Raw genomic sequence first — 20,447 nt, forward strand, 5'->3', positions numbered from 1 at the left:
ACAAGTACAAGCAGGACTGTGGTGCAGAAGAATTTTAGTTTGGGTGACTTTTGGCTTTTACAGTATATGCACACTGGAAATGAGAAAAAGACTTTGATTATCTGAAGATGCGAGGAAGCTCTGGCATAGACAGTAACATGCAATTAATTTTTATGCAAGTTCAGTTCTATTACTATTGTTAAAGCAGTTTATTTCTTTATTACAATGTGAATTGTCAGGATCTAGAGCCTTGCTCTGCTGCTCAGTCTGTGCTGCATCCAGAACTTTCTGTTAGTTTGTCATTGCTGGCCTTACTATACAAAAAATATATATATATATCAATATATATGTGTATATATATATATATATATATATATATATATATATATATCCACACAAATAAATGATTTCCTGATCTCAGATATTATCTGTATTGATTTAGAGAAAACAGATATAAAAATGCAGAAGTTTAAAATATGTTCTGACTTTGTGCTTTCAGGTTCCTGAGCACACAGAACTTGCCTGGATTCTTGGATGTTTAACTAATGTGCCACGGTTACTACGTTTGCCCCAGTGGAAGGTATGAACAGTTTAGTAAGTTAAAATGAAGTGTATGGGAATTGAATATAATTGTTGTCCTTGAAATACTTGTTGAGTATAAACTGAATGTTAGTTATCCTTGGTTCAAGGGTAAGAATTCTCTAGTCCAACAGTAAAAGAAGAAAATACATCTTCTTGGGCAGAAACTTGCAGTAGCTGTACCAAAATGGGAAGAAGTGTTTAATTTACTTTATTAAACTGATTTTCTCAGCCTGTTTGGAGTTATTTTGATTCTTGTTCAATAATGCATAAAACTACAAGATATTGTAGTGGAAACTTCGAGCCATGCTGATTAAGGAGTTCCATAAAGGAAAGTGGCTATTCTGTAAATCTTACAGAATAGGGTGAAAAAGAAACAGCACAAGAAATGGATGTTAGAGGAGGAGTATAGAATTAAAATTGTTCTCAATTATAAAGTTAATGAACCTTGATTGTTTGCTTTTATAAGTTTCATGCTCATCTTAATCTTGGTACTGTATCAGCATTACTGCATCAACTGCGTAGATACATTTCATTTCCTTGGATTTTATTTGGCATTTAGTAAGCAGAAAAAAACAAAAGGCAGGAGAGAGAAGTATCAAAAAAGGGGGAAAAAATCCTTAAGAGCAGTTGGGCTTGCAGAGTTCAGAGCAGTCTTAAACACATCCAGATGTTTTCTTTTTTCCTGTTTTTCTTCTTAATTAAATAAAAACAGTAAAACTTAAATACAGCAACCAGTGTTAATGCATGGCATAAATTAAAGCCAACCTTTTCAAACCCAAGGTTCTAAAGTTAAGCTCTTAAATCCTACTTTGACTGGATTGACTTTCCAAATCTGTAAGTAAGTGTTACAGGTGCTAGGCTTTGCACAGTAGGTTCCCTGAGCCCAGGCACTTGGGATATAGAGAGAAGACAGGATCTCTGTGATTGGGTGAGAAAAATTGAAAGGTATTTGTATAATCATAATGAACTATCATAGATTTTAAGAGTTTTATTGTAGTTAACTATTGTTTAAAAGTAGTTATATTGTTGCTAGAACAGACTAAATTATCTGTAGCTAGAATATCTTGATTTAAGTGATCCATACCCTGTGATGGTAAAGGACTTCAGGGCAGTGAGTGGACTGGGAGGACAGTGAGAGCTAATGGAGAGAACGCTGGACCCTGCCTCTGCAGTTCTGGATTCTCCCCCTGGTTGTCAATGACCATTTTGGTGACTGTGATCACTATGTCTTGATCTCTTGTCAATGAAATACAAAGTGCTAATGCCTTTCTATATCTTGATTATAAAGTGTTTCAGAAACTTACTGCCAAAAATACTATTTTAGAGGTAGAGATTATCATTATAACCAGCTTTAAAAAATACTATTTTAGAAGTAGGTTTTATCATTATAATAACCCAGCCTATTTTGTATTTGTAATCGTTCTGGTTAGTAAGATTACAAAGAGGAAGAAAACATAAGCTTATGTTTTCTCACTGCTACTGTATTAGAACAGTGTAAGAAAATACATAAATATAGAATATAAAACAAAGAAGCAAGATTCACAAGAAGCAGATTCTATATAGCACATTTTTCTCTAGAATTACATGATGAATGAACAGAGTAGCTGAACCTACACTCAAATTAGAGCTCTAACTAAGTAAAGTCATGGACTTTGACACTGTTAGCCAAAAGTGTGATTTCTCTCTCTTTTTTCTTTTCCAAACAGATGAAATGTGCCAGCCAGAATAATGATGGAAATGTCGGTTTGTTGACTTACCCTGTTCTTCAAGCAGCAGATATTTTGCTGTACAAGTAAGAGGCAGAATGTGAGCCCGTGGGCAATGTCTATTCAGCCGCCTTAAAGTGAATATTCATCAGGTCAACATGCCAACTTACTAAGTGGGGGAGCTGGGCGTGATTAAATAAGAAAATTGGAAATGGATGACAGCTTTTTACCTTTCCAGTGGCTGGTTGAAATCTAGCCTGGGTTAAAAGCAACTCACATGGCTGTAAACAGAAAAAGGAGGTCACCTCAGAGCAACTCTCAGAGAATTACAGCACACTGATTTTAATGATATATCTTGCATGTGGGTAAACATTTGTACCTAAGTTGTTTTGTTTTTTTTAATGAAGTATACTTTATTTCATGCAGTATTACTGTAGAGATTCTTGAGCTGGCTGTATACACCCCAGCTGATAGATCTTGTAGCGTACCCTGTTGTATTTCATGATACATTTTAGACTGCCTCAATAAGTGTCAGAGGCAGTGTACTGTGTATGAGTTATTTTTATATTCCAAGTGTATGTACTTGGTGGAATTTTTTGAAATGAAGTTGTGAATGCTTGTTGGGACACCAGAGTAACACAGATCAAGATTTGCAAGTTGTTAACCCCCCAAAGATGTATCTAATCCTCAGTGCTCATTAGTAGGAGAGGACAGTAATGTAGGAAGACTAGTACATGATACTTCTAATTTATGTGAATTTTATCTAAAAATAATAGATAAAAAAATAAGCAAGCAAAAGGAAGAGTCTGAACATCAAAATGATCTTTTGAATGGCAAGGCTTATTTGATTATAAAGCGGTATTTTAAGTAGACAACTTTATTGGAAATTACCCTGCTTTGGGTGATTGGATTCAACCCTGTATGTCTCTTCTGTCTCTAATAAGATCATTTGATTCAGCCTTCTTTAGTGAAGCCTGTGGTTTGTTTGCTACTATGTGTATTAACAGCAGGTTGTCCAAACAGAGCACAAAACAAGGAAGTGAAAGAGAAACAATATCTCTTTGAAGAAATTTCACATAGTATCTTTAATAAGAAGTGTTTAAATGTAAAAACATAATATAGGGAACAGGAATCAGGGAGAAATGGAAACACAGGAAGGGAAGAGTGGTCACAAAGAAGAATTAAGAGCAGGAGGAGGGGAAAACAGTAAGAATTCAGATGAACCAAGGATCAAAGAAAAAGGAAAATGGGCAGAAGGTAAATATGTGACAGAAAGGAACAAAAATAGCAACAGGACAGAAATATTTTTAAAAAAAGCAGCAGAGACATTTATAAAAACAATATGTTTTCTGTTTAGTGGCAAACTTTGTGAATGTGGAACCATTTTGTCATATGGAAACATTTCTTTTGACCCGCTTAAAGTATATTGATTATGGTACCTTATTTTCTTTCTGTTAGCTGTAGACCACTGTGATTTCCTATTGGCTACTGTAACTTTTTAGGTTGCCTTGCTGACTATTTGATGGGGGATAAAGGTGGACAAATTGATTTCTGGAGGTCTACCCAATAATTTAGAGTTCAAAGGAAGAAGTACCATGTTGACCAAAAATTTTCTGGGAACATAAAAGATGCACAGTGAAGTTCTTTACTCTGGAACGTGTCCAAGATTCAGAGCTGAATACCCTGCAAGCTTTAGGAAGGAAAAATCTGCTTGGAGGGAGGGGAGAGTAATCAAAAGCTGGCAAAACTTCAAGTCAGCTTAATCTAAAAGAATCATATATTTTTAGCAAGTATGATTAAGTGTGGGAAAGAATCACCAGGGGAAGCAATGGAATCTTCACCTCCTCATGTCCTCAGATGCAGATTGTATTTTCCTCCAGAACTGTATTCGTACTGTAGAGCTTAGTACAGAAGATCAAATGATCCTTTGATCCTAACAATCCTAGTCTAGGAAAGATAGTACTCGTGGGTAGAAACACTGGCCCACATTATATTTATGCAATTGTGAACCATGAGAAAGAGCCACTCTCTTCTTCCGTTGGTAAGTCCACAATACTAACTTCTCAACAATAGTTACATCTTGCTGGGACATGACAAGGCAAGTTAGGACGTTGTGCCTGGCAGATCTTATTTGCTTTGTTCACAAAATCTAACACAAACTCTTTGATCTCTAAGGAGACAGCAGGAGATAGGACCAAAACCTTTCTTTGAGCTGAGTTTAATTATTTGCTCTTATTGATATCTTTACCAGGCATGTTTTTGAGAAAAGTTATTTTTACCCTTGGAGATATGCTTCAGTTCACCACAAAAAAGCAGATTCGTACTGGGATGAGTATGAGCAATCAGTTAAGGATCTTGTTCACACAGCACCTCTACCTAGCTGGCTGAGTATTCGGCTCATTCTGGCCCTTAGTAATGGCAGAGTAACGTTTCAGCAGGACCAGAGAGCTTTGCTGAGTTTCCTGTATCTGTCTTTTATTAAAAGGTCGACACATGTTCCCGTTGGAGAAGATCAAGTCCTGCACCTGGAACTAGCCCAAGATATAGCACAACATTTTAACAAGAAATATGGAGAATTCTTTCCTGTGCCTAAAGCCATTTTGAGTAAGCCAATCTTTGTGTTTTTTTGTAGTTTATTTTTTTTTCCCTAAATTGCACTTCAAGTCCGAAGATAAATTTAAATATTGTGGAAATAATTTCCAGGACTAGGAAAAGAGAAGACTGATTCTAAAAGAGTAGAAAACGAAAAAGTGACAAGAAACAAGAGACTGTGAAATTGTACTCCCAAAATGGACATAAGGCATTACAAATTCCTGGTGGAGACATGTATGCAGCATCTATTATTCTAGTCTAGGGGGACAGTTATGCTCTGATCTGTCAGTCAGTCCTGCTGTTCAAGTTCTAGAGCTTTTAGGGAGGGACTCTCTTCCACGTTGCTAGTTCAGGAGGTGTATAAGGAGCAAGTCAAAAGACCTCCAGCAAGCAGAATTCTGCACTGTCTGAGTAGTAATTTATATTAAGTGTACTAAATAGCATGTTTATTTATTGCTGCAGTGCATGAAAATCTTTTAATTGTGTTAAATTCATACTTGTGTATTTCACTAGGGCTCTCTTACAGACCTCAGGCTTTCCATTTTTTACCTTAGACTCAGCAAAACTTATAAGTAAAATCTTCTCAGCAATTTTTGAGCTACAAGGTCATAGGCCGGGGGGTGACGGAGAGTCAGATAGCACAAATGGTGTGTTTGTTAAGAAACGTGAAAAATTGGGCAAGGAAGAAGCATTGCATCTTTGTTGTAAGTAATGTAGAGGAATGCACAGCAGAGACCTTCGGCCCCAAAAGGGCAAGGAGCACTCACCTTAGAAAAGACAGACAGTAATAAACCTTTCTCAGTTTTCAAGCCTCTGTGACAAAAATGGTGTTAGATCCAGTTAGACCCAAAGTGGGGCTTATAAAATACTGAGTTTTGCAAGCTCTGCAGTTTCTACTGAACAGCTAAATAGTAAATACTGTAAAGAGGAGATGAATGTAGTCTGTGCTACTGGTGAGGCTGTTTACCAGAAAATAAAAAGCTCAAACTGCAAAAAGAACTTTTCACTTTCCTCATGAGAAGCATAAGTGAGCAAGTATGTACTAACCAAAGAACTGTCCTGGATAAATGGAGTGGTTAGGAAGCTATTCAGACTCACTAGCTATAGACAGCTACATTGCCTGGGCTACTTCAAATTTACAGGGAGGTGATAGACTCCTCCAAAAGGTGCATCAGAACAGATCCCCTTCTAGGGTCATCTGAATTATTCTTTAAGTAGATACATGATGAGTCAATGAAGAGTATGTGGTGAATTTAGTTGAATTTATTAGATGTCAAAAAACATTTAGCATAAGTACTTTCAGAGGTACTTCTGTGTACCTCAGGAATCATGTTTCTTAGTGAAAGATTGAAACAGTTTAGGCTGATTCTGTTAAATAAAAGACTTTTTAATATTCCCTTAATGTCATTATTTAATTTTGTGTATCTTAGGAATTTGTACAATCCCTACACTTGTTTAATCTATACTGTGCCTTCCCTGTAATGAAGCTGATTATTGTTTGGTTAGGGAAAACTAGTGTGTTTATTGATATTTGGGAGAATTGACAAGAAATTTTGGGTGATAAAGCTTCCTACCTAAAATAAGGTAATTACCTCCTCTAGACTTCTTTTTATCAATTAATTTAACCTGTTTCCCTACTGTTAGGGAGTCTTTCATTAATGTTCATTCCGTGCTCTCAAGATAACTAATTCCTGTGTCCTCACAGAAGTTTCCATGTAGAGCGGAGGAAAAAATGAAGTAAGTTTTGATTTAATTAGGGGAGGAGAAAAATTATTTACAAAGATAGGGAAGGCAAATAGGAGGGTTACAACTCCTTTTTAAGCAGTGACAGAAAGGTCTGTCATTTTGCTACCAAACCTTCTTAGCAATTGTCATAATAAACAATTGTGTATACATGTGCATAATTAATACTTCTTTTTTTTTTAAGGTCCAACAAAGAAAATAAAATCCCTCAGAGATCCAACAGTGAAGATGTCTAAGTCAGACCCACAGAAGCTAGCTACTATTAACATAGCAGACAGCCCTGAGGAGATAGTGCTGAAATTCCGAAAGGCCGTGACTGACTTTACCTCTGAGGTGACTTATGACCCATCCAGTCGCCCTGGTGTCTCCAACCTGGTGTCCATTCACTCTGCAGTAACTGGACTTAGCATAGAAGAAGTGCTGCACCAAGCTGCTGGTCTTGACACTGCTCACTACAAAATGGTGGTAGCAGAGTCAGTTATTCAAAAATTTACACCTATCAGGAATGAAATCAAGAAACTCCAGGAAGACAAAACCTATCTGATAAAGATTTTAGAGGCTGGAGCAGAGAAAGCCAAAGAACTGGCTACCCCCATCTATCAAGAAGTAAGAAGACTGGTGGGATTTCAGTAGAAACTGGCAAGCAGTTGCAAGGACTTCAGTCATTTGCTCCTGGGACAGCTATTTTGTTTGAAACAAACAGTTTGAAACAATAACTTTTTTTTTTTCCTCTAAAAAATCCAAGTAGAATAGCTAAGCTGTTTACATCAAAAACATGTATGAAACCAGTTCCTTCCAGTGGGACCAGCTCTGAACTTGTCAGGATGGTCAGAGGACGAGGGTGCAGGCAATCACAGTTACAAAGAAATTACACAAAACCAGGATACAAGGTTACTCAGAGGGGGATTTGCGTTTTTCCTCCAACCACTACAAGAAGCTGAGGTATAGGCAAGATGGTTTTAATCCAGCTGAAGGAGTTGTAATCTTCTCAAGAACACCCTTAGCTGTTTATGTGATTTTGTTAGAGCTGGATAAGTCATGGTTATTCAGCTTTGATACCATAATGGTCTGCTTTTGGATAACCAGACAGCACAGAGTTACAAATCAGAATGATGGGGGCTTCGGTGATGAAGAGAGAACTTACTGCTTCTCCCTGTCCTGTCTTCAAACTCAGTGTAATTCTGTATCTACATCTAGTTTGTGTGAGGTTAGTCAGATACTGATATCCATACAGTAGAAATCACTGTGGCTGCTAATGCTAGATGGCCTCTTTGATAGTCTCTCCAAAGAATGCAGAGCAAATGTGAATTTCACTTCTGCCAGCACTGCCTGATCAATTCTGAAGTTCTTTGTCAGGCTTCACACAGGCTTCAACTCATCCTTTTCCACCTTCTTTTTGGTATAGCAGGGAGCCCTGAAATTTTCAGTTCAGCATCAAGTCTAGGATTGCTTTAGGAAAGGTTCAGGGAGAAAAGATGTGTGAAAGAGATCCTATGCTGATCTGTGAGAGAACTTTCTATATAATTTACAAAATTAATCATTTAAAAATTATGCTCAGGTCATAGCCAGGACTAGAGTAAAATAATTTATCAAAATGGAATTAAATAGATTTTTGTGAAATCTCACTGCTAAACCTCACCTTCCTGGGTGTCCGCAATAGTAACTTGAAAGGCAATCAAAAAATCATGTGGTTGATTGTCCTTACATGTTGAAGAAGTTGCCTACTGCCTGCGTTACAGCCACCTCCATAAGAAAAAAAAAAGTTGTTATTGTCATTGGTGACTGGGAAAAGAGGTCCCAGTACAATGACTAGACCCACCTGTATTAAAGATGTTAAAAGAAAACTTCCTAACCTAGTGCAGCCCCCAGATAACTACCCATTGTTGGTTTTTGATGTAAGCAACAATGAAGCTGTGATGAGACCAGGAGAGTCATCATGGGCAATCAAAAGGGTCTGTAGATTCTTGGGACAATCTGTTAAAGGTTTGGGAGTGCTGATAGTGTTTTTCTTTATCCTTCCAGGTGCTTAGAATATCAGAAGAAATATCCAGGCAGAGCTTATCAATATATGGCTCTTAGGCTGGTGTCACTGGCAAAATTTTGGATGTTTTGATCACAGTGTGGTCAGTGCAACACCAGGCCTGCTGGCACATGACAGGATGCACCTTTCTCAGAGAGGGAAAATGTTTTTTTGTTTTTTTGTTTTTTTTTTTTCCTGGGCTTACTGAAAGAACTTTTAACTAGACTTGAAGATGAAAAGAGATTAAACAAGGCTTGCCAGTGATAAGCTGTGAGATGACATACCAGAGTTTGAAGAATCATGTGCTAGTGAGGTCCTTCAGTCTTCTCCACAAGGTGCTGGGTACACTAGAGCACATTTGAAATTTTTCTGTGTTAATGCATACAGCATGAGGAATAAGCAGGAGGAACTAGAAGCCCTGGCTTTGTTCCAGACTTACAACATTGTTGGTGTAAGCAAGACTTGGTGAGAAGAGTCCTGTGACTGATGTATCATGTTGAACAGTTATAGGCTTTTCGTGAGGGACAAGCAGGGCAAGAGAGGCAGTGTGTGGCACTGTATGTAATGGAATAGCTTGGTTGTATCAAGTTCACAATTGGCAATTACATGATTGAGACCCTCTGGCTACGTATTACAGAACAAGCGGGCAAGTAGATATCATTGTGGTAGTCTGGACAACAACACTAATTAATTATTATGTAAAGAATGAAGGGATATTCCTAGATCAGCCACCCTTGTTCTAATGGGTGACGTCAATTTTTTAGGTGTTACCTGAGAGTACCACACAGTTGATACAAACAGGTCCATAAAATCCCTGAAACACTTTGACACTGGAAACAAGGTCAGGTGACATCGGGGTACTACAGAGGTGCTATTCACCACTGTCGAGAGAAAATTTGTACAGCAAAAGCTTATTTAGGGTTGAAGTTGGCCAGTACTGTGGGGAACAAAAATAGTACTATGGGGGACAACAAAAAGGACTTTTTTTACGTATGTTTTCAGCAAAAGAAGGACCAGAGATAACACTGATTAGTTACTTGGTGAGGATGGTCGCTTCATAAATAGGGATGTAGATAGTCAACACAGAGACATTTAATGCCTTCTTCATATCTGTCTTTAATGGTGATGATGGGTCCTGACTAGAGACGTGAGTTGAAGGACTATGATTGTGGTAACGATAAACACCCAACCAGCTCTAATGTTATGCCAGGTTTGCTGCTCCAGCTGGATGTATTACATGTCTACTGGGCCTGATGGGGTTCATCCCAGGGTATTCAAAGAGCTAGTTAATATCATCTTGAGACCTCTCTCAACTATTTTTCAGTGATGGTGGGAATCTAATGAGATCCAGTCTGGAAGGTAACAAATGTTGTTCCAGTTTTCCAGAAGGACAAGAAATACCCTGGTAATTATAGATCTTTCACTTCAATGCAAAATAGTAAGGAAGATTATTCTGGGAGTTACTGAAAACTACCTGGAAGTCAGTGTAGTTATTAGTTGCATTCACAAGGAAAAAAGTCTTCTTAGGACTAGTTTACCTACTTAGCTGAACAAGGGAAGCCAGTCGATCTTTCTGAATTTCAGCAAAGCTTTTGATACTGTTTCTCACAGCATCCTTCTGAGGAAAATGTCCAGAATACTTATAGACAAATGAATAATAGTATGGCTGAACAGTTGGCTGACAATTGGGACTCGGAGGGTTATAGTAAATAGAGTTACATCAGGCTGGTGAGGGTCCATAGGCTCCACTTGAGGGCCAGTTCTCTTCAGTGTTTTCAGAAATGACTTGGATACAGGACTTGAAGCTATGCTAAGTGAATTTGCAAACAGTAATAAATTAGGAGAACCTGCTGACTCCCTTGATGGTAGAGGCCTTGCAGAGAGATGCTGACAAATTGGAGGGCTATGCAATCACCAACCATGTGAAGCTTAACTAGAGCAAGTGGTGGATTCTGCACCTGAGATGAGCAAATATGTCTGTATGTACAGATGGGGCGATGACATGCTGAAGAGCAGCCTCACAGAAAGAGATCTGTAGGTTCTGGTTGATGGCAAGTTGAATCTGAGCCAGCAGTGTGCCCTGGCAGCCTGAAGGGCCAACTGTACCCTGCGGTGCATCAGGCCCAGCACTGCCAGCCGGGCAGGGGAAGTGATTGTCCCAGTCTGTGCTGTGTGGTCTCACCTCAAGCACTGAGTGCAGCTTTGGTTACCCAACATAAGAAGGACATAAAATTATTAGAAAGCATCCAAAGGAAGGCTACAAAGGTGGTTCATTCAGCGCAGAGCAGAGGAGCTGAGGGGAGGCCTGATGGCGGCTGCAGCTCCTCACAGGGAGCGGAGGGGCAGCGCTGAGCTCTGCTGTGTGTGACAGCGACAGAGCCTGAGGGAACAGCGTGGAGATGTCAGGGGAGGGCAGCTGGGGGTCAGGGTCAGGGTCTGCACCACAGGGCGCTGGGCATGGAACAGCCTGCCCAGTGGGCACAGCACCAAGCTGACAGAGTTCAAGGAATATTTGGACAATGCTTTCAGGCACTGGAATTGAATTTTGAGTGGTCCCTCGGAGCCAAGAGTTGGACTTGATGATCTTTGAGGATCTCTTCCAACTCAGGATACTCTATGATTCTATGATAAAATGTAATGAAAGCCTTACTTGTCCTGTGCTAGCATATTAAATGATGCTATGTTTAAACTTTCATACTTTGTGAGCTCGTAACCATTATATGCCTATGGCATTTGTCATGGAGAACTGCAGTCTTATACGACTGAGTTGAAAAATTTGGGAATTTCTATGTAATGCAAATTTTAATAAATAAAGCTGTTTGATTTTTAATTTACTTATTAGCAGAGTGACATAATTCAGAAATAGTTCATTTTGCAAAGCAAGAAGTAGTGGTCTGAGCATCTGGGAATCTGCACTGAGAGCTCTATTTGCTCATTAAGGATCTGAAGAAAGAGAACCACAAGGCAAATATTTGATAATGGTGGAGTTTCTAGAGTTAGTCAGTGCAAGAGGAGGAAAGTGGATGGTGGGAATGAGGGGAAACCAAGTGCAATATTGACAAGTCCTCTAGAAATAACGAATGTATTCAAAACAGTCCTTGGTTTCAAAGTAACTGTAGCGGACTACAAAGGAGACACATTGCTGTGGTTACGTAGGTATTTCATTAGACTTCAGTCAGTGTTTCATAACATATTAAAAAAATGTATCGGTCTGCATAGGAAACAAGGCAAAAAATAAGACACACCTCATGATTAATATTATTGATTAATGTCAAGATTAAAGCTTACTGGATTTGTTTAACTCACTGCTATTTGTATTACATCCTTAACCTGACTGACCAGAGGATTTGTGCTACTTTACTTTCACATTCACTTTATCCCTGTTTTGAGGCCCAATCTTGGCACACAAAGGAAAACAAGAAGATGACAGAAGTAAATTAAAATAAATAACAGAGAGTAGCTTTGTTTCTTTTTGTGTTGTAAAAAAAAAAAAAAAAAAAAAAAAAAAAAAAAAAAAAAAAAGGCTAATTAGTAAAAGTATTAAAGATGTTGTGTACATGGTGTACAGATAATTAGCCATTAGCCAAGCTCACACAAGTTTAGCTACATTTGGTAAATTAGATTTGGTAGACTAAAAGAATGCTTCAGTTAAAGTAAATCTCTACTTTTTAATGATTTTTCTTTGACAATAATTCTCAACCTCTGACTTCTTTAGGTTGCGAGTCAAAGCATTAATATGAAAAACAGATATTCCCTCCTGCTTTGCTGCTTGGATTTGGCCAAAGGCCTCACCCACAGTTGGTTCCTTAAGAGAAACTGGTACTGTGCTTGTGGATGGAGATGCTTGAGATGCAGAGAATCTTTAACAATCATGGATCTGATTTCTACCTTTTTTTTTTTTTCCTTTTTTCTTTTTTCTTTTTTCTTTTTTCTTTTTCTTTTTTTTCTTTTTTTTTCCCAGTAGCAGAGATCAGAACATGTATCCAAAAGACAAATTGTAGTTTCACTTTCTTTTTATGCATATGCTACTCAAATCACATATCACCTAGGACTGGCATTCAGCACATCTCATTTGCAGTAAAAAGGAAGTGGGAGTATTCATATGTCTTCAGTACAATTTTAAAGGGTGTGTGTGTGTGTGAGACACGAACAAGCAATTCTGGCTTGATGCCTGAACTGTTCTGAACTATTGCACTTCTATAAAACTGTTAAAGTTTTTCTGAACATTACAGAAATGAAGCAGGAATAAAAGTTTCAGAAAGGCCCTTTTGTTGGGTGTAAGGTCTTTCTATCTAGGATATTTAGCAATGTTTCAATCTAATTCACAGTTTCCTCATTAATTTAAGAGTAGATTGTGTGGGCTTTTTTTCTTCTCCTTCCCATGTCCGTCAAATAAATCTTGCTTGTCTGCCTTATCTTCTTGGAGTAAGGAAATATGCCTGTTTTTTCTTCAGAAAAGTCAGACTTCTATAAAACGAATGAATATGCTCACCTACAGATTGTTGGCTTAGCCTCTTTATTTTAGTAGCTCCTGTGCAGGAATTCTCAAAACAAAAGCTACATCTGCCCAGTGCTGTCATCCCTGTACTGCTAACAGTCATGATCATTAGAGTCCCCTGAGAGAAGACAGCTATAATGTAGGTGTTTGATGCTTATTTCAGTTTTCTGAGAGCATGCCTTTTCTGGGAAGTTAGCCATCTTGGCATTTGGCTGGACCTAGCCTGGCTACCTCTTTGCATTCCTTGAGCACTCTAAAGGAGTTTGTCAGGAAGAAGCTGAGTATAAAGCAGTGGCTTCTTGCTACTATCAGTAAAAGTTGTTTGATACCAAGCTACTATGATCTCTTTGCTCTACTTCCCTCTTTTCTCTTTAGAACATTCTTGTAAGCACGCATTCTAGATGGTGTTCTGTGACAGACAGTGTTTAGTTTAGTAAAGCAGTGCAGATGAATTAAAACAGCTCTTCAGAGAAAATGGCTGTTCTAGAAGGCCTGGTGCTATGTATTCTGTAAGGGACTTGCTTCACACTAATTCTAGTCTTGTCCCATGGATTTACTGCTTAATTACAACTAGTGATCAATAGGGACACTCCTGGAATGCATTTTCTTGTTCAAGTTCATCCAATTCATGTTCCTTGAAGCCCCTCTGTAGTGTCTGCTGAGGTGCAGTGAGTAGGGATAATGGGAGTTCCTACAAAAGGACATTTCTGTTCCCAGTCACCTTGCTGGTGCAGACAGTCCTTGTGGGGCTGTGGAAGTCAAGATAAGGGATTATCCCCAATTGGTTGTTTGGAAAAAATCAAATTATATCTTTCCTGATGGAAGAAAGAAAAGTTGAAAGTGGAAGAGGTATGTTTATACTCTGTGCTATCTGTGTTGCTCTTAGTTTAGCTTCCCATTCTTCAGTGATTTTCCTTGAATATGTGTAGTAATGTGTGGTCATAGTACCCAAATCTCTTCTTCTCACATTTCTGAGTGTTCATTGCATGAGAAGTACATATAATAGTGATTGGGATCAGAAGTATCACAACAGATGGACATAGCATCTCTAGGTAAATGAAGATGTTCACTTACACCTAGAGGTTAGCACCAACTCCACAACAAATAGCTGTTTATTAAGATCTAGCTGAAATATTTATACACTTGAGTCTTTGCTATCAGTGCTTCCAAGGAAATCCTCTTATGACTGGCAAGAAGATGTTGTATATGAGTCACAGTTCTGTGCTCCCAACTTAAGGCATAGAGTTTACTGCAAATTTCAGATTCAATCTTCCTCACTAGAGACTCGTGAGGAGGATTAGCCTCACAATTAATTTTGGCTTTAACTCTGATATCTTCATACATACGTGCTTCAGATAACTGGAATTTATGCAAATTGTATAGTATCCTGCAGTTTGTTTCTAACTATTAAAGATTGGCCTGAAATATGCTTTGTTTTCAAACACTGTGTTCTGGGTTCTCAAGATCTCCCAAAGGAGATTGATTCTAATGAATACTTTCCAAATTGCCTAGCTTTCCATGAAGAATGACAGATGGACCTTCCACAGCATTTATATCTTCATGTTTGAGTTACTAGATGCTGGTGGTGCTGGCTACCTGTTAGTTTACAACCAATTGCTTCACAGAGAGAGTACCATAAGGAGTCAAGTGGAAAAGGTTTTCTCTTAAGAAATTTTCATCCCGAGAAAGCAATAGCCCTCTACCTGCTGTATTGGTTTATGTAATTACACAGAATCACAGAATCATATAATCATAGAATTACAGAATAATAAAATGACTTGGCTTGGAAAGGACCTTAAAGATAATTTTGTTTCAAACCTCTGCCATAGCAAGGGCTGCCACCCACCAGATCAGGCTGCCCAGGGCCACTTTCAGCAAGGCCTTGAACACCTCCAGGGATGCAGCAGCCTGTGCCAGTGCCTCACTGCCACCTGGGTAAAGAGTTTCTTCCTAATAACTAACCAAATTCTCCTCTCTTTTAGTATAAAGCTATTCCATTTCTCCTGTCACTATCAGACCTGGTTGAAAAAAACGACCAAACACACAAACAAAAAGCCCTCAAGTACTGGAAGGCTGCAGTGAGGCCTCCCCAGAGCCTTCTCTTCTGCAAGCTTAACAAACCCATCTCCAACAGCCTTTCCTCACAGGACAGGTGCTCCAGCCCTCTCATCATCTCCGTGGGCCTTCTCTGGACCCACTCCAACAGCTCCACATCTTTCTCGTGCTGGAGGCTCCAGGTCTGGATGCAGTGTACTGCAGGCAAGGCCTCCCAAGGGCAGAGGACAGGGGGACAATCACCTTCCTCTCCCTGCTGGCATCCCTCTTTTCAAGCAGCCCAGGATATAGTTGACCTTCCAGGATGCAAGTACACACTGCTAGCTCACCACAAGCTTTTGTTCTGCCAGGACCCACAAGTCCTTTCCACAGGGCTGCTCTCCATGTGTTTTGCTCTCAGTCTGTACACATATCTGGGATTGCCCTGGCCCAAGAACGACATCTTGTACTTGGCCTTGTTGAATCTCAGTAGGTTCACGTGGGCCCACTTTTCAAGCTTGTTGAGGTCCCTCTGGATGGCATCCCTTCCTTCTACTGGGTCAACTGCCTTCTTCCTTCTACTGTGTCAGCTTGGTGTCATCAGCAAACCTACTGAGAGTGTACTCCATCCCACTGTGTCACTGATGAAGATGTTGGAGAGTGTTGATAGCAAGATGGAACCTACCTATCACTCACCTACCTCCAGTTGGACACAGAACCACTGGTCACAATCCAGTGGCTGCAACATCCAATTCTTTATCCACAAACAGTCCAGCTTTCAAATCCACGTCTCTTTAATTTTGAGATAAGGATGTGGTGTGGGACCATATCAAAGGTTTTGCAGAAACCTTCAGACAACTTCAGTTGCCCTTCCCTTGTCCACCAATGCTGTCATGGAAAGCCACGAGGTTGGTGAAACACTATGTGCCCTTGGTGGAGCTGTGCTGGCTGTCACAGATCATGTCTTTATCTTTCATATGCCTTAATATAACTTCCAGAAGGATCCGCTCCATAATCTTTCCAAGCACAATGTGAGGATCAAAATGCGAGGTCTTCCTTTCTCCTTTTCTTGAAAATGAGATTCATGTTTCCCTCTCCAAACTTCGATCTGCACCTTTAATTTCCTTCAAATGATTTAACAATACCTGTGAGCCGAATGCCATTTTCTCATGCAGTTGAAAGCCTCGGAAGGACTCAGGCAACACCTCTCATTATTTCAGAATATACATCATAGGGGTTTACTATAGCTAGTTTCAGTGGAAGTGCAGCAGAAAAGTTGCAGTCATGCGACATTCATCCATCTAATAAAAAATTTTCTATTTAGTTTCATTTTGTCGACTCTGTAGGTTTTGATACTTCTGTTTTAACATTGACTTTCCAAACAAGTTCTCTATTCCACAGTCCTATGGTGACCAAATGGCATCCAAAATAATGGAAGATTCCCTTTCTTGACAGGAAAGATTTGGTGCTGCTTCCCACCATCTTTTCAGTTTGGTCTCTGGTGTTTTTTTTTTGTTGTTTGTTTGTTTGTTTTTGTTGCTGTTTTTTGTTGGTTGGCTTCTTCTTATTGTTGTGCTAATGGCTATTTGTAGAAGATTTGACAGAAAAATAGGTATTATGTTTAGTGACAGTGAAAAGTCATTCTACCTGCAACACTTCCCTATTGCTATGCAAATGGACAATCTAAGGATCATTTGCTTTTAAGCAGCTTCGGTTTCAACAATTATTTTTCATAAGATGAAATTCCAACCCACTCTGAGGGATGGTCCCATGTGCTAGTTTCTAAGAAATGGTTTAGCATCTGGGTAGATTTTGCTACTATGGTAAACTGCTGTTGCAGAACACCATGACATGAAGATGAGATTATCCACTACATGAGTGGTCTCATAGTGCCTGTGAACATGAAGCTAAGCCCTGAGCTGAGTGTCTGTTGTGCTATTGTGCTCACAGCACCCCAACATGGCTGTGAGGCAGGAACAGCAAATCTACGCCACACCAGAAGGCTCAATCAGTTCCAGATGTGCTATATTTGGTCAATCTGCAAGACAAAATGTCAGGACAAGAGTTCCAGTGCTGGAGTCCTTAAAAGTTATTAAATGTTTGGTAGTAACAGCATGCTTGTAAAAGCCTGGGTATGGGAGTATGGTCATAGCCTTGTTCATATGGCTGACATGAGAAGTCACAAGGCTGTGTGTTGGTGGCGAAGTAAACCATCTGCTTTCTTGATGTAATGTTAAAGCCTTTGTGACTCTAATCTGAAGAGTCAACGGATTCACCCTCGTGGGTGGGAAGCAGCAGCTTGCTGCACAGCAAAATGGCACCAGATCTCTCTTACTGCCCTAAATAATTCTGGAACAAGATGTGTACAGATCAGGCGGGAACTTCAGGTGGCACTAAGTGCAGCCGGAGTTCCTGCATTGACAGTGTCACTTGCGCACAGACCTAAATGTCTCCAGTCTTACTGTGGTTTTATCGTCATCTGTCCACATGAAACAGTGCTAATGAAATTCCTGATAGAAGCATGGAATATACATTCTCTTTCATGTTTTTGGTGAAAATTCCTTTCTTGATGCCCTAGCATTTGCAGAAACATACTGCTAAGCTAAGTACAGATGAAATTTAGAAAACAATGTTACTGTCTGGTGGTACCCGGAATTTCTGATTCAGGTGGTCACTGACTGCATTCATCCTGTTTATGTTCACATTTTCTTCCCTAAAACATACGCCTCACTGACCAAAGAGAGATTTTGTGTGTTGAATGTTGTGGGACTGATGGGAAATACTGTGACCAGAAACAGTTGTTCAAATGTATGCCAAGATTCTCTTCATGGTGTTTGATGAGTGAATAACAAAGACCTCAATAAGTGGTTCTTGTACCAAGAAAGACCTTCTGGAGCAGGGGCTGGGGCTTCCTCTGCCCACATTCATTCTTTCACAGCCTGTCTGGCAGATGTTCTCACAGCAACATGAGGAAAAGCAGCAATATTCTGTTTAGGGTGGTGGGACATGAGTAAACTAAGAGTGTTTGAGTATGGCATGAGTATGGCACCCATTCTTCAGCTGCCCTCATCTACCTCCTGATGCTGACATAACTGCTTGCCAACCCCCAGAATTGCAGAAATAGCTCTTTTCTGTATGCTGGAAATCTTGGATTTGGGTTTGTTGCTGAATCACACGGGGAAGCACATTATATTGACTCCCCTAGAGATGAAATCTGCTTTTGCAGAGTTTTCATTTCTAAGGACCTTACTTACTGCAGATGCGTGATATTGTTAAAACAGCATTCAGATGCACAGTATACCTGTAGAGAATAAAAACAAAACTGAAGTGCTGAGCTCTTTTAATCCATGTTGCTCACCCATACCACATGCTGGTAGGTTCCCTTGGAGTAGAAACTCCAGTATTTCACATCTTTCAGCCAGCAAAACCCCGACTCATAGGGCTTCACTCTGCTCTCCACTTTGGCTTTGAGGAGATGGATGAGCTGAAGTGTGAATGTCATCTTTGTGGTTTGTGAGGATGCTTCAGTGGATGATGAGTGTGTTGTCAGGAGAGATCACTGGGTGGCCTGAGAAGATTTAATGGATACTGGAAGGTTTGGGGGAGTTGTCTCAGCTCTCTTCATCTTAAGAAAATGTGTAATGTATCTGCAGCTGAATATCAGCAGCTGAAAATTAAAGTAACTAGAGATAATTTTCTGTCAACTTCGTAGAATGTTTTTCTGCAGTTTCATAGAAAACAACTAAATGTGTATAGCAGTCTGTCATTTTCAGCATGACTGGATCTTTGTTGTCTGCCTTCCGGTATTCAGATCCTTTAGTATTATTTCTACGGAGTTTTGCTCCCTGTGTGAGCAAATAAAATTTAAAACTGTGTTTTACCTCCTGTTTCTTTGATGCCCTGGAGCAAATTGTTTAGTTTGCTTTGCCTCCGTTTTCTTTGCTGTAAAATGAGGCATATGAGACTTCCTAGCAGAGGTGCAGGAAGGCTAAACTACTGTTTGCTGAGCATTCTGAGCTTTCCAGCTGAAAATGGACTTAGCTTTGAGCGATAGCACTTCTTTCTGAAATGTACGGTCAGCATTGCTAGGGGCATGGATGAACAGAGAGAGAGTGCTGGAGGGCAGACAGTTCAATCCGAAGCAATAAATAATGCATCCAACAAAAGCATCAAAGTTGTCTGCTTCATGGAAACCTGCAGACTATCCCACTCTGGCATGATATTTTTGATTCTGTCTCACAAAAAAAAAAAAAAAAAAAAGCCTGAAAATATCCCCAAAGCAACTTACACTACAACCTCTGCTGCGGCTCCTTAATCTTTGTCTCCTGTCTGCAACCCGAAAGTGAGGGCCTCTAGTGAGGATCTAATATCAAAAGAAGGGTAATGCCACTACAGGGAGGGAAAAAATAATTACCAAATTTCCTGAATAGTAAACAGCTTGGGGTTGGATTTGGGGACTTTCTTTTTTTTTTGTTTTTAATTTTCGATTTGATCTAAATGGAGCTTTTGCTCCATCGGTGGATATCCGTCAGGCTGCTGCTGCTGCCGCAAGTCCCAAACCCAACAGCGAGCGCTGCGCTCGGCCGGCATCGCGCCGCAGGGCGGCAGGGGGCGGCCGCGGGGCTCGGGGCGCGCTCGGACAGGGGCGGCGGAGGGCAGCTCCGGTTCTCCCTTCGGCTCCTCTTCCCGGCGCTGTTCAAGGGCGGTGTCTCCGCATCCCCAGCGCTCAACCATCCCTAAGCGCTTAGAAACCCTGTCAGGAGCCGAGAACGAACAGAGAACGGCCCGAAACCCAGGTCGCGCTTCGCATTTGCAAGTCCACGTCCGCTCCCTGCATCCCTCCGGAAGGATGCTGGAGTATACGTGGAAGAGCCCGAGGTGCCGGCATCCTAACGGGCAGAGAACGGAGCAACCCCTAATGCAGCCTCACTGCCGGGACCAGCCCTTTGGATCCATCCCCTCCCTAGCACTATTTCCCAGCACTTTCCATAACGCAAGCTGGGGAATGGGGAGGATTTCAGTGGCCGGAAGGGGATTGCTCAGACACGGTCATTTCTGCCCATCGAGAGTTTTTCATGAAGTCCTCCTGCTTCCCAAACAAGACAAATAGGCGGCCCGAGTCATCACCTACCTGACTTAGGGGGAAAGGGAGAAGTTTGTGTTATTCCGTGTTAGAGAGAGGGCATGCAATAGGACCAATGGAACCAAATACACCTGACCCTGATAACGACCGCGAAAGCACCGTGGCTGTGTGAGTAGAAGCAACATCTACTCCTGGTGCAGGACGGGCTCT

General features: G+C 40.3%; 1 protein-coding gene across 5 annotated transcripts in view; it reads left to right on the top strand.

The window, feature by feature from the left end:
- Window positions 1-8,811, top strand: part of WARS2 (tryptophanyl tRNA synthetase 2, mitochondrial) — a 48,382-nt gene extending 39,571 nt beyond the window's left edge. For all 5 annotated transcript variants that reach the window (XM_048956709.1, XM_048956698.1, XM_048956689.1 and 2 more), the window contains 4 exons: window positions 479-559; window positions 2,268-2,353; window positions 4,753-4,871; window positions 6,787-8,811. In XM_048956709.1, the coding sequence (XP_048812666.1) occupies window positions 479-559; window positions 2,268-2,353; window positions 4,753-4,871; window positions 6,787-7,235 (735 nt within the window). In that variant the 3' untranslated portion in view covers window positions 7,236-8,811. The remainder of the gene's footprint in view (window positions 1-478; window positions 560-2,267; window positions 2,354-4,752; window positions 4,872-6,786) is intronic.
- The last annotated feature ends 11,636 nt before the right edge of the window (window positions 8,812-20,447 follow it).

This window comes from Lagopus muta, chromosome 1 (assembly GCF_023343835.1).
Source record: "Lagopus muta isolate bLagMut1 chromosome 1, bLagMut1 primary, whole genome shotgun sequence".
Lineage (NCBI taxonomy): Eukaryota > Metazoa > Chordata > Aves > Galliformes > Phasianidae > Lagopus > Lagopus muta.